General features: G+C 46.1%; 1 protein-coding gene across 1 annotated transcript in view; it reads left to right on the top strand.

Annotated features, from left to right (window-relative positions):
- The window catches only part of LOC132996765 (histone deacetylase 4-like), a 37,826-nt gene extending 26,110 nt beyond the window's left edge, over positions 1-11,716 (top strand). The window contains exons 10-25 of the mRNA XM_061067120.1: positions 1,733-1,956; positions 5,313-5,525; positions 5,985-6,180; positions 6,278-6,411; positions 6,535-6,637; positions 6,782-6,828; positions 7,222-7,329; positions 7,928-7,983; positions 8,274-8,361; positions 8,751-8,870; positions 9,043-9,140; positions 9,434-9,552; positions 9,706-9,839; positions 10,327-10,411; positions 10,741-10,885; positions 11,674-11,716. Coding sequence (XP_060923103.1) covers positions 1,733-1,956; positions 5,313-5,525; positions 5,985-6,180; positions 6,278-6,411; positions 6,535-6,637; positions 6,782-6,828; positions 7,222-7,329; positions 7,928-7,983; positions 8,274-8,361; positions 8,751-8,870; positions 9,043-9,140; positions 9,434-9,552; positions 9,706-9,839; positions 10,327-10,411; positions 10,741-10,885; positions 11,674-11,716 — 1,913 coding nt within the window. The remainder of the gene's footprint in view (positions 1-1,732; positions 1,957-5,312; positions 5,526-5,984; positions 6,181-6,277; positions 6,412-6,534; positions 6,638-6,781; positions 6,829-7,221; positions 7,330-7,927; positions 7,984-8,273; positions 8,362-8,750; positions 8,871-9,042; positions 9,141-9,433; positions 9,553-9,705; positions 9,840-10,326; positions 10,412-10,740; positions 10,886-11,673) is intronic.
- The last annotated feature ends 1,910 nt before the right edge of the window (positions 11,717-13,626 follow it).

The raw sequence follows: 13,626 nt of genomic DNA, 5'->3' as shown, positions 1-13,626 counted from the left end.
CATATGTCAGCGTATGCTATGAGCCTGTGACATGGTTGCTTTGTGCGCCCTTTCCCATCAGCTCATTTACCGACCTGCGACAGCGCGGCTATTTTTGGGGCCGGCGGCATCGGCAGTGAATGGGCGATGACGCACACACGGACATGTGTATGTGTGAGACCACGCGGGCGAAAGACGTACAGACAAGGACGTCACACGCCCACACACACAGGAGAGCGAGATATCACAGCCCACTTGCAATAGATTCCATCGGAGCCATAAAGCAAAGTCTCCACGTCCAACTTTACCCTTTAATATCCGCTCGTTCTTCTTCTGCTAAGTCTTTCCACGGCTGCTCTGCCATGTGGTAGCATCAACATTTATCTCCTCAGATCATTTCCCAGGCTCGACTGGAGTCTGCGTTCTCACTTTTCCTCCTCCGGATGTTACACTGTAAATGCATCTGAGACGTTTCCTGTTCCCTGGCTCGTATCCTCACAAAAGGAGAATACTTACATCATATATTTACACATTTTAGACACATAGACTCGTGTATAATAATTAGGGACGGGAATCGTGAGGTTTCGCTGCTCTTCGCTTCTCTGGCATAAATGAGAATAAAACAAATATCTCAGAGTTTTGGACTTTTGAAGATGCTATTTTGGGTTCTCATTAGGGTTGCAAAGGGGTGGAAAGTTTCCGGTAAATTTCCGGAAACTTTCCATGGAAAGTTTAGCTCGGGAATTTTGGGAATTTTGAAAAAAATTAAAATACGCAAATTAAACGCTGAGCAATAAAAACATCATTCAAAACTCTATCTTAAAGATGTATGGAATGCAGCACAGGCTGAACGTTGATTTTTAACCCTCCACTGTGCATTCTTCCCATTCATCACATGGACAGATGACTCCCAGCATCCTTCACACTACAGCAAGAATACTTACATCCTATATTTTTACATTTTAGACACATAGACTCGTGTATAATAATTAGGGACGGGAATCAGCAGAGACCTCCGGATACGATATTATCACGATACTTAGGTGGCGATACGATATGTATTGCGATTCTGTAAGTATTGCGATTCGATATTACGATTTCCTGGGATTTCTTTTGGTTATTTTTTTTTTTTAAATACTGGACCATGGAAAAATGTTGAATCATTCCTTCAAATACAACACAGTCAAATTCACTTAGAGCTTTACCAGTTTCATTTCAAATATTAACATTAACTTAATGACTGCCGGGCAGCCAATAAAGAAAATAAATAAAAATGTGCCCTATTATTGTATAGCCCCTGTCAACTGCACACAAACTGACAGATTAAGAAATGTATGCCACTTAGGCTACTTTTAAACAATAAATAAAAGGTAAATTAAATAGAATGAATAAAAGTTTACCTAAAATATAAACCTTGAAATAAACAAAAAGTAGGCTCAAAAGTTGTTTGCATGTAGCCGATGCAAAGCTAGTGCTTAGGTATGTTTAGATTCTTGTGCAAAAACAAGAGCTGGTCAACTTGCTCTGGGGTGATGTTGCTCCCCCCATATATCCCCCCCGGTATAAACCAATAAATATGTTTAAAAAAAATAATAATAATACATTTTTTCCCCCATCCCTAATAATAATAGGAAAAGTAATATGTAAGTGTCTTGACTGAACAACTTTTCCCTGGGAACCCGCCTGGCGTTCGTATCGACTCTGTGATCTTTGGTTTCACCGCCTCTCACACGCTTTCCTGTTCGTCCCCCAGGCGTGAGCGGCCTGTCCATGTCCCCGGCAGCGTCCATGGCCAAGCTGCAGCGGCAGCACCGGCCCCTGGGGAGGACCCAGTCGGCCCCCCTGCCCCAGGGCAGCGCGGCCCAGGCCCACGCCCAGGCCCTGGCCCTGCAGCAGCTGGTGGTGCAGCAGCAGCACCAGCAGTTCCTGGAGAAGCACAAGCAGCAGTTCCAGCAGCAGCAGCTCCACCTCAACAAGGTGAGAGACACCGAGTCATCCTGATCTGGGCTCCTTTGACCTCTTCTTCCATCCGTTCCTCCACTCTTCCCACGTGCACCCTTTAGTTTTGACTCTTTATAGTTGTACATGTTGTCATCAGTGGTGTATAAAGTACTAGAAAGTCATACTTGAGTAAAAGTACAGATATCTTACTTGAAAGTGACTTCGGTAAAAGTAAGTCACCCGTCACAAAATGACTTGAGTAAAGTATATATGAGTATATAATATATGAGTTACTTAAAGTAACTCATATATTATATACTTATATATATTTATTATATTATTATATCATATATTGAAATGTACTTAAGTATCAAAAGTAAAAGTACAAGTACCAAAATTAAAAATGCAAAGTGCTTTTTATAGTAGTCATATACAGACACAAAACAACCCAAAATGTTTCTCCTCAAGATTTATCTCAACTGACTGAAAAATTATAACAACAATAGGAATATAATGTATATAATGTAAAATTTTACAAATTTTGAACCCTAGATGAGAGAGAGAGAGAGAGAGAGAGAGAGAGAGAGGTGTGCGCGTGCAGCGCCAACCTCCGCTGCTCAAGTAACGAGCCAGTTTGAGAATGTAAGAAGTAGAAAGTACACATATTTTTGTTCAAATGTAACGAGTAAAAGTAAAAAGTCGTCAGGAAAAAAAATACTCAAGTAAAGTACAGATATGTGAAAAATCTACTTAAGTACAGGAACAAAGTATTTCTACTTCGTTACTTCCCACCACTGGTTGTCATTATTATTGTTATATAACATGTTATCAGCGTTTAGATAGAAGAGATCTGAAGTTGTATTCAAATAAACTGATAATTAATTAGGCCGATACGCCACAGTGGGGCTGTAGTGTAGTTGTTTGTGTAGGCGGCAGCAACTTACACAGCCAATAGTGTGTTGTAGCTGTGTGTATATATGTGTGTGTGTGTGTGTGAGAGAGAGAGAGAGCTTCTTGATTTTATTCAGCCGTTCTTTCTCTCTCTGCTTCTCCCTCTGTAGTATTTGTGTTAGCGAGGCAGGTACGGGTTAATGTGTACAGCGCTCTGTGTGTGTGTGTGTGTGTATGCTTTTGAGAATGGTTGCGTCCACGTCTCCGTGTGACTGTGGCTGAGACAGTTGCCACGGGCTGCCTGCACGGTAACCGTGCGCTGCCATGGCAACGCAGCGGAAGCCGTGGCCTAATATGGTCAGGGAGGAAGCACCGCTGCTCCGGACGGTTTTTACCTATTCGAGCAGAGTACTCGCTGGAGGAGAGGTGGGTGGATGAAACAAGGGATTTCCTCTCCTCCTACGCCTCCCCCGCTCTCTCTCTCTCCCTCTCTCTCTCTCTCTCTCTCTCTCACTCCCTCCATATGTTTGCGAGCTCTCAAGTGGCAGCTTTTCACACAAACATCTCTATAAAAGCCTCTGGCACACCAAGGACAGATTCTACAGGAGTTTTTTTGTCAGGACTCAAATGAAAATCTCCTCCTCTCGCTCCGAGTTAATCAGAATACAAGAGGTTGGAGAGCTTCTTTTTATTATTCACACAAAAGACTTCCTGTTTAATATCATCTTTGGGTTTTGAACTGTCGAGCTATGATCGAACTGAATTGGCGTCGATAGTTCTGATTCCTGACCTGATTGATATCGTAGAAAACAGAGAAAACCCTCAATCTGCATGATTCTGGACTATGTGAGGAAACCCAGATTATGTCTCGGCCTGCAGCTGTAGCTCATTGGGATTATTCTTATGTCACCAGGATGTAATTGTATAATATCTGGATCCATCCTCAAAAGCAGACATCACACCCACAGTTTGCGGAGCCGGAGCAAAGAGCAGAACACGACACTGTATTTCATTTGTGTTCGTTAAATTTGACATTGACTCTCACGCTGCGACACGACAACACCGCGGCTGATTCCAATCTCACAGATCACTTGTGCACATCGCTGCATCCTGATGTTTCTCTGAGCTCCGGGGGGAATTGGGAAATCGCAGTTGTAGCTCTGAACGCGATCAATTCAAACGACGTAGGACTTCACACACGTTGAAGGATTAATTGATATGTAGCAATTGTTGTTTTTTTCTGCACAAATGAGAAACATTGACTGGGTCCTGCTTCTCACCTGTGAGGATTCGCTGCTCTTCTCTGTCATAAATGAGAATAAAACTAGGGCTGGGCAAGTTAACTCGTTTGAATCGAGTTACCTCAAGTGATGAGTTAACTCGATTAATTATTTTATCTCGCATTAACTCAGGTTTGATTATTTATTGTTTTATTGTGAAAGTCAGGCTTTTATTTTGTGAAAGTCTGTTGCTGACTGCTGCAGAACAGGAAAAAAGAAAATAATTGGCGGATAAACAATCGAGTTAACTCATCACTTGAGTTAACTCGATTAAAACGAGTTAACTTGCCCAGCCCTAAATAAAACAAATATCTCAGAGTTTTGGACTTTTGAAGATGCTATTTTTGGGTTCTCATACATCGGATTCATCTTCCTATAGCTCACTGCTTTTGTGATTAAGGAGGAAACGATTGAATGTGAGAGAGAGAGGTTTAGGGGGGGTGGCAGCCACGCAGAGGAGGGCAGCTGGGTCGAGGGAATGTGAGGCAAAAAGAGGGCAGCGGGGGGGGGGAAGTTTGTTTGGATGCAAAGAAGACAGTAGAATAGTATAGAGGGAGTGGGGGGGGGGGTAGGGGTAGGGGGGGACGAGAGCTGGTGAATGCTCTGACGTCAATGCTGTCCCCTGGCACGGAGCCAGGGGACCCTGAGGCTTACAGCTCTGGGAAACACACACACACACACACACACACACACACACACAGACACACACACCTGTAGATCGAACCCACTCTTGAGGTTTTCTCTCACATCACAAACAGTCCCACTCACGGGGGGCCGGTGCTGCTGCTCGGCTTCTAACGGCTCCGCGAGTCGTCCAATGTCGGCGACGGCGGATGAATAGACAATTGAATCACTTCTCGGTGAACAGCAGGCCCCCGGAACGAGTCGATGGAAAGTGGCACAACAGGCCGCGTGGAATGTCTCTGTTCGCCGAGACACATTCCGCCCCGGGGGTACAGTCGGCGGAGCGGCCTCTCACATTCAATTAGAGCGGATAGGTTTGAAACGAGCAAGACACCGATCTGACTCGGTAATCCAAATTAAGCTTGTTAAAAGAAGAATGCTCCAGAGAAAGGGAGCGATTTGCCGGGAATTAGATTCAGAGAAGAGCGTGCCTGTTTGTCTGTGTGGAGCCTCACACATCGCGGGGGGGGGGGGTTTCTCACATCCTGCTGTTTGATTATGAAGTAAATCTCACCCTGCTCGCCTCCCTCCCTGCAGATGATGGCCAAGCCCAGCGAGTCACCCGTGGGCCGGCAGCACCAGAGCCACCCGGAGGAGACGGAGGAGGAGCTGAGGGAGCACCAGGACGGCGGAGCTCTGCCGCCGGGGGTCTCCATCAAGCAGGAGCCCCTGGACCCGCAGGAGCTGCAGGAGGAGGCCATGCAGCAGCACCGGGAGAGGCAGGTGGAGCAGGAGCTGCTCTTCAGACAGGTACAAAGAAGGGGAGCGTGACATCCGCTCCGGCGTACAGGCGGAAACCAAACATGGGCGGAGAGAATCAATATGACAGTAGCAGAGAATTGATTCCTTCTCGGCTCGGCACCTCCGTATTGCAGACGGTTCCCGGGTTCGTCCTGGGGAGGTAACATCTCAAAACAGGCGCGACAACAGTCATTTGAGCTGTTCAAACGTTGCTCTGATCCCCGAGGCATCCCGGTGATTAAGCGCTGAAGGGAAGTGGAAACTACATCATTTGTTTTGGCTGCCACCATTCGGCCATAAGTTGCGCTCGCGATATAAAACACGTCAAATCACTTTTCCCTCCCTTTCGTCCTCCAACACATTTTACATCCGAGGCGTTTCACAACACGACTCATCACGACAAGTGGCCAATTCATCTTCTTTATTTGTGTTCTGCCACTCTCTCGTTTATTGTGTGGGCATGAGCAGCAGGCCTTGTTGCTGGAGCAGCAGCGGATCCATCAGCTGAGGAACTACCAGGCGTCCATGGAGGCTGCCGGCCTGTCAATCTCCTTCCCAGGACACCGGCCCCTGTCCCGGGCCCAGTCCTCTCCGGCCTCGGCGTCCTCTTTTCAAATCAGCGTCCCAGCCCCCGATCCTCCGGTCAAACCTCGCTTCACCACAGGTCAGCATCGCCAAGTTCATGCTCACATTCCAGATCAGAGTGACGCCAAATAGTCAATGATACGACGAGTGCATGTTTCTGTGTGTGTCTCCCTCAGGTCTGGTGTATGACTCGTTAATGCAGAAGCACCAGTGCATGTGTGGCAACACCAACAGCCACCCGGAGCACGCCGGACGCATTCAGAGCATCTGGTCCCGGCTGCAGGAGACCGGACTCCGATCGCAGTGTGAGGTACGTGAACGGTGGAAATATCAAATACATCCTCGCTGAACGTTACGCAAAGGATGAACTGTATCTGAGAGTTGGGTTCCTCTTTGTGTGTGTGTGTGTGTGTGTGTGTGTGTGTGTGTGTAGTGTATCCGTGGGAGGAAGGCCACGCTGGAAGAGCTGCAGACGGTTCACTCTGAAGCCCACGTCCTGCTGTACGGAACCAACCCTCTCCGACAGAAACTTGATTGTAAGCTCACGCACACGCACACACACACACACACACACACACACACACACACACACACACACACACACACACACACACACACACACACATCTTATTTGCCTTCACCATGTGTCTCTAATTTACTGTTAATTTCCTGATCCCCAGGTTCAATCACTCCCATGTTTGTACGGCTACCGTGTGGTGGTGTGGGGGTGAGTACAAGTTGTTCGAGTGTATTAATGCAAGTTTATATTGCGATATTAAACGGAAACGCTCATCTGAAAGGATTCAAGGTTCTTAAAAATGTCAGACACTTGGTCTTCAATGCGTTCAAGTAGGTGTTTATGAGTAGAGTTAAGTATCATTTAACACTACTTCTGTCACACTATTGAATATAAATCTTTTCTTTCACAATGATACAGATATTAGCACTTAAATAAAACTAAAAACATGATCAGCGGTATTTTCTACTTGGCTACTTCACCTTATTTGTTCATTATGCTCTTGAAAGGGTTTTTAAAAAGTCAGAGAAACCCTGTGTTTCCTCCCCTGTGTGTTTCCTCAGCTCAGGTGTGTGAGCAAAGTGTGTGTTTGTGTGTCTGCAGGTGGACAGCGACACCATTTGGAACGAGGTGCACTCCTCCAGCGCGGCCCGGCTCGCCGTCGGCTCGGTGGTGGAGCTCGTCTTCAAGGTGGCTACCGGCGAGCTGAAGGTAACCACGTCACACTCGTCCAGTCATCGTCTCTTCGGCTGTTTCATCTTCTTTAAGATCTTACACGGGCCCCGACAGTCTTTGATAATCCTCAAATGTTTGTCTTGAAAGCACTCATCTGCACATCCTTAGTGAAATACAGACGTAAACGATTTCAATAGAATTTATTAAGAGTCTGTAACATCCAATTATCCTTTAATTGGTTGAGTTTAATTAATCGATCATTCGTTAAATTTAATATTTTGCCTGTTAACACTTGATATCAATTCGTATTCTTTTTCCGAGGTTTAACGCTCCAGTAGCTCCAACAGCTCTGCTCCTGTTCATAATATCAGACACGCACTGGTGTCGAGACATTTTCCAGAAATCTCCCTGACGAGGCTGAATGTGAGAACGCCAAAGTCTGAGTTGTTTGCTTTGGACACATTCAGGAGCTTCACTTGCCAGGACGCTGGTGGGATATTTGGAAAATGCGGGCGCGTTGGTGAAGTTTCTAACATGCCACGGATATGACATCAGGCTCCGCCCATCGGCTGAATGCTCTGGACGTTTCCCTGTTGTTGCGAACGTGTGATCAGCGTCTGTCTTGTCTTTCCAGAACGGTTTCGCTGTGGTCCGGCCTCCTGGACACCACGCAGAGGAGAGCACCCCCATGTAAGGCCACAGCCACACGTTACCCATACATCTACAAACACCAGCGTCTGGAACTGATGTGACACAAATCATAAATCACTTTATAAAGTACAGAGTGGCTTTTATCCTGCCAGCTGTTTCAAGGACTGCTGTATTTATTTCTCATATCCTTCTCACACGTCGTGAAAATGCACAGTGGAAACATGAAAGTGGAGCAGGAGAGTTTCTCTCGGCTCGGCTGAGTTTCATAACGAACCAGGGGACTCAGCTCTCTCTCTCTCTCTCTCTCTCTCTGCTTGCTGCTGTTTCAGGGGATTCTGCTACTTCAACTCGGTGGCCATCGCAGCCAAGCTGCTGCAGCAGAGGCTCAGCGTCAACAAGATCCTCATCGTGGACTGGGTCAGTCTGCGTCCCAGTAACCTGTCTCAATGGGAGAGGGAGCAGTTTGCATGCAACGGGACCAGTTCGATTTAGACTTCCTGTAGTATCTGTTTTTTAAAAAGCACGCAGCGTAAATAGGACTGTATATTCAAGATTCAAGATTCAAGATTTTTATTGTCAAATGAACAGAGATAACATGAAGTAGTCACTGTCAATGAAATGCTTGGGTCACTCACACACTCTCTTTAAGCAATGCTCAGTAATTTCAACCCAAAAAAAAATAAAATAAAAATAGAAATCGTATAAAATAGAATAAAATAGAATAACAATGAAATAGAATATCAAAAATTTAAGATAGAGAATAAAATATATACATCTAAATATATGTGTGTGCTGTTTACCCTCAGGACGTTCACCATGGCAACGGCACCCAGCAAGCATTCTATGAGGACCCCAACGTCCTTTACCTGTCTATTCATCGCTATGACGATGGAAACTTCTTCCCTGGAAGCGGGGCGCCTGACGAGGTGAGTGTGTCTGTGTGTTTGTGTGTGTGTGTGTGTGTGTGTGTGTCTGTGTCAGTGTGTGTGTGTGTGTGTGTGTGTGTGTGTGTGTCAGTGTGTGTGTCTCTGTCTCACTGCAGGAGACTCGCTGCTGCTCATGAACGTGACTCACAGGTTCTTCTTCTTCTCTCTGCAGGTGGGCAGCGGCCCGGGAGTCGGCTTCAACGTCAACGTTGCCTTTACTGGAGGCCTGGATCCTCCGATGGGAGATGTGGAGTACCTGGCTGCCTTCAGGTAACACACACACACACACACACACACACACACACACACACACGAACCGACACACACTTTAATTCAGATGACCAGCCTGACAGTGAGTCAGGGCAGGTAAGAAGGTAACTAGTAGCGTGTGGAGGTAAAGAATGGAATAGATAACATTTTAAATGTGATAATTCAGAATTATTCACTTTGCCATAACCCGACACTAATCTCCCTTTTATCCTGTTTGAGCATCTTTGCCGTGCACATTGAAAAATTGGCTGTTCCGCTGTTTGATCTTTTATTCTCCCCCCTCCCGTCCACAGATCAGTGGTGATGCCCATAGCCAACGAGTTTGCTCCGGACATCGTGCTCGTCTCTTCAGGCTTCGACGCCGTGGAGGGACACCCGTCCCCGCTGGGCGGCTACACCCTGACCTCCAAATGTGAGTGAAGTGTGTTTCTTATCTCACACTCAAAGTAAACACAACTCAGGGACTAACAACAGTTGTGAGTCTCTTGGGGAGACGATGTGATTTGAATTCCGAGCACAGCACCGATTTACATAAACCCACGTCTTGTGTGTAACCTTCCTCCAGGTTTTGGCTATCTGACCCGGCAGCTGATGACCCTGGCTGGAGGCCGCGTGGTCCTGGCTCTGGAGGGGGGGCACGACCTCACCGCCATCTGCGACGCCTCCGAGGCCTGCGTGGCCGCCCTGCTCGGCCAGGAGGTGAGGTCGTCTCTGCCAACGCTCAAGATCCGAATCCTAATTAACGATGATAAATCACAGTGTTAACGTTTGGAAGTGAGGAGCCATTTTAATGAAGAGCTATTTCATTCATTATAATCTCATATTGATCTTCTGTGGTGGAAATGTAATAAGAATGAAAATGCATTTAAAGAAAACATGATATTGTTCTTATGCCAAAGCTGTAATTCCATCCCCTTCATCTTCCAGCTGTCTGATTTATTCTTATAATATATTGAGGTGGTTGTGGAATTAGTGGAATTGATTCATTTTTCAGCTCAAATGTTGAAAAATTAGATTATTGCATCAGAAAATGACAAAAATCCTTCATTAGGTCTGAGAGTGTAAAGAGCTGATGTCCCACGGTGCATTCCTTCCAGGCCGACCCCTTGTGGAAAGCATTGGAACTGCATCCTGGTACATGCTGGTGTTTACATGTTCCCTGTGTGTGTGTGTTTGTCCCGTGCAGCTGGACCCGCTGCCGAAGGCCGTCCTGGAGCAGAGGCCCAACCCCAACGCCGTGCTGTCGCTGGAGAAGGTTTTAGAGACGCACAGTGAGTTTGTGCACAACAACACGACACTGATACTCACACAGAGGATCTTTAAAGGTCCAGTGTGTAAGACTCAGGTGAAAGGGAAACATTGAAAAATTAATACAAAACAAGTGTTAATGGGTCCTTTATATATAAATACTTTATATTTACATCGGGAGCGGATCCTCTCTTAATTATTTAATACACACCAGAAGAAAACCTTCAATTGTTTATGTGTCTTTCCTCCTCCTCCTCTTCTTCCTCCTCCTCCTCCTCCTCCTCCTCCTCCTCCTCCTCCTCCTCCTCCTCCTCCTCCTCCTCCTCCTCCTCCTCCTCCTCCTCCTCCTCAGGTAAGTACTGGCGCTCGGTGCATCGCTCCTCGCCGCTCTGTGGGCTCTCGCTGCTGGAGGCCAAGCGAGGGGACTCGGAGGAGGCCGAGGCCGTCAGCGCCATGGCCTCGCTGTCCGTGGCCAACACCAACACCATGGATCAGAGGTAAAGGATCCACAGTCTAAGAAGTTTCACAAATCTACCATTTATAACCTTAGATGATTCAGATTCCAGTTAAATAGATGAAATAGGTGAACACGAGAGAACATTGCGGAGTTATTGCACCGTCACCAGTGGTGGGAAGTAACGAGGTAGAAATACTTTGTTTCTGTACTTAAGTAGATTTTTCACATATCTGTACTTGACTTGAGTATTTATTTTCCTGACGACTTTTTACTTTTACTCGTTACATTTGAACAAAAATATGTGTACTTCCTACTTACATTCTCAAACTGGCTCGTTACTTGAGCAGCGGAAGTTGGTTCTCTCTCTCTCTCTCTCTCTCTCTCTCTCTCATCTAGGGTTCAAAATTTTTACATTATATACATTATATTCATATTGTTGTTAAAATTTTTCAGTCAGTTGAGATAAATCTTGAGGAGAAACATTTTGGTTAGTTTTGTGTCTTTATAGGCCTACTATAAAAAGCACTTTGCATTTTTAATTTTGGTACTTGTACTTTTACTTTTGATACTTAAGTACATTTCAACACCAGATACTTTTTATTCTTAAGTACTTTTAATATGAGCTACTTTAAGACTTTTACTCAAGTCATTTTCTGACGGGTGCCTTCTACTTTTACCGAAGTCACTTTCAGGTAAGATATCTGTACTTTTACTCAAGTGTGGCTCACTGAGGTCAGGAGGTCATCAGCAGCAGTGGAAGATGATATTTTACAAGTGGTTTGTGTTCTGAGGTCTGACGTCTGCTTGTGTGTGCGTTTGTTTCCCCAGCCGGCCGGAGGAGGAGCCGATGGAGGAGGAGGAGCCACTGTAACGGCGGGAAACACCAGGGTGTCACACTGTTACCATTGACCTCCGCGGAGAGCGTCCTCTTTGAGCCGCGACGAGTCTGGACTGAACCCTTCATTTAGTCCCCCTAAACCCCACCCACCACGTCAGTCACCTTGATTGGCGGCCCCTCGGCCAAAGAAACGAGGGGGGGGAGGAGGGGGTGGGCTCAGCCTCAGAGAAGGGAGCCAATCAGGAGACGGAGGACTGAATTGGGGGAAAAAATTAAACATGACAGCGTCGCTCGCTTTGGCGGCACTCGCTGAGAGACACTTTTTTTCTGTCAGTCTTCACACCCCGACGTTAGCCCCCAGCGGCTAACCACGTGAGGGGGGGGGGTAGATCGGGTCTCGCCACAGAAAGGTGTGATAACAGGAACATACGGTGCTTTACGCCGCTGCCCTTTGACCTCGCACACACACGTGGACACACCCGGGACAGCAGACGTCCCCGGCTGTCAACCGCAGCTCGGGGATTCTCTTTTCTCTTTTACTCGACTATTTTTCCCCCCGACAAAACCAAGGGCACCGCGGCAACTGAGATAATATTTTACAAGATGCGTTCACTGTGGACTTTGGTCGGCCGAAGATTTGCCGGTGAGTCTGTCGCCGCGCTGGGCCGGCCGGTCGCCGAGAGGAGACGAGGGAGAGGAGTGCCTTGAGGGAGGGTCCGCTGGATTTCAGGATTGTTCAGAAAACAGATTGCCTTAAAGTTTTCGGTGCGAAGGAGGGAGGGAGCGAGGGAGGGACGGAGGGAGGGGGAGATAGAGCGAGTGCTTCGAGCGCCGGAAATAAAGCAAACAATCTTTCAGCATGTTTACTTGGATCGTGATGAGGACAAACGTTGACGTCTCTCACGGCCTCTCGTGAAGAGTTACTTTACTTTTGGATGGATCTATTTTTCTGTAAAACAAAAACAAAAAAAAAAAAGAGACAAAAAGACGACGCTTTGTAAAAGGTCGTTTCCAGCTTCAGTAGAAAAAAAAAAAGGTGCAGACGCGGAGACCTTAGAAATTAGAAAAAACGGCCGAAAAAAAAAGGTTTAGCCTTTAATGTAGCTTCCCTTCAACCGAAGTCGGCGCTTTGTGAATCACGGAGCATGCGCAGAGCAGAGAGACCCGGCCTTTTCCGCAAGATTTTTTGAATGTCGTCCAAACAGAGAAAGCCAAGCAAGAAAAGCCAAAGCATGAGTTTGCATCTACAGTAGTTCTTTCACTCCACTTAGCTGGCGAGTCGACAAACCTTTCTCGTACTGGTCCTTCCAGATAAGGCTCCTGGTACCCAGTTCAATGTTTACTAATGTAACCCTTCACTGATCAAGTGAGCTTCTCCTTTCTTTTTTTTTTACACGTGTGCCGACCGACCTCCCATCCTTTTGCCGGTCGGCGACTCCCTTGGTTACCGGTGCGAGCTGAACACTCGTCATGTATATTGAATTGAATATATTTTAAGGGGCAGTATTGGAGTATCGCCCGTTTGTATCTACATGTATTGTTTCCACATCAAGTTGTCAATTTACAATTTCAACAAAAAAAAAAAAAAATAACGTGTTTGGTAAGCGTGTCCACTTTTTATTTTTTTATCGTACAAGATTATTTTTCTAACTTTTTTCATCCATAGATTTGGTTCTGTGTTTTTTATCCGTTTTCTGGATAGTTATAGGGCTGATGTTCACCGTGCTGTCGTCACTCGTCGGAAACTTTCTTTCTCTCTTCTCGTATTTATCGGAAACAAGGAGCGACTCTTTTCTTTCTTTCTCTCGACGGCTCCTTCTGCATTTTCATCGACTGTGTATTTATAACATGTACTGTTTATAGGAGATTTGTATATGGAAAATTTATAAATGTACTCTAACTAATGACAGCTATGATATTGTGAGCAAGAACCAGTGATATTA

This window comes from Limanda limanda, chromosome 23 (genome assembly GCF_963576545.1).
Source record: "Limanda limanda chromosome 23, fLimLim1.1, whole genome shotgun sequence".
Classification (NCBI taxonomy): Eukaryota; Metazoa; Chordata; class Actinopteri; order Pleuronectiformes; family Pleuronectidae; genus Limanda; species Limanda limanda.
The sequence above is the reverse complement of the archived record's forward strand: the minus strand, read 5'-3'. Positions and strand labels throughout refer to the sequence as shown.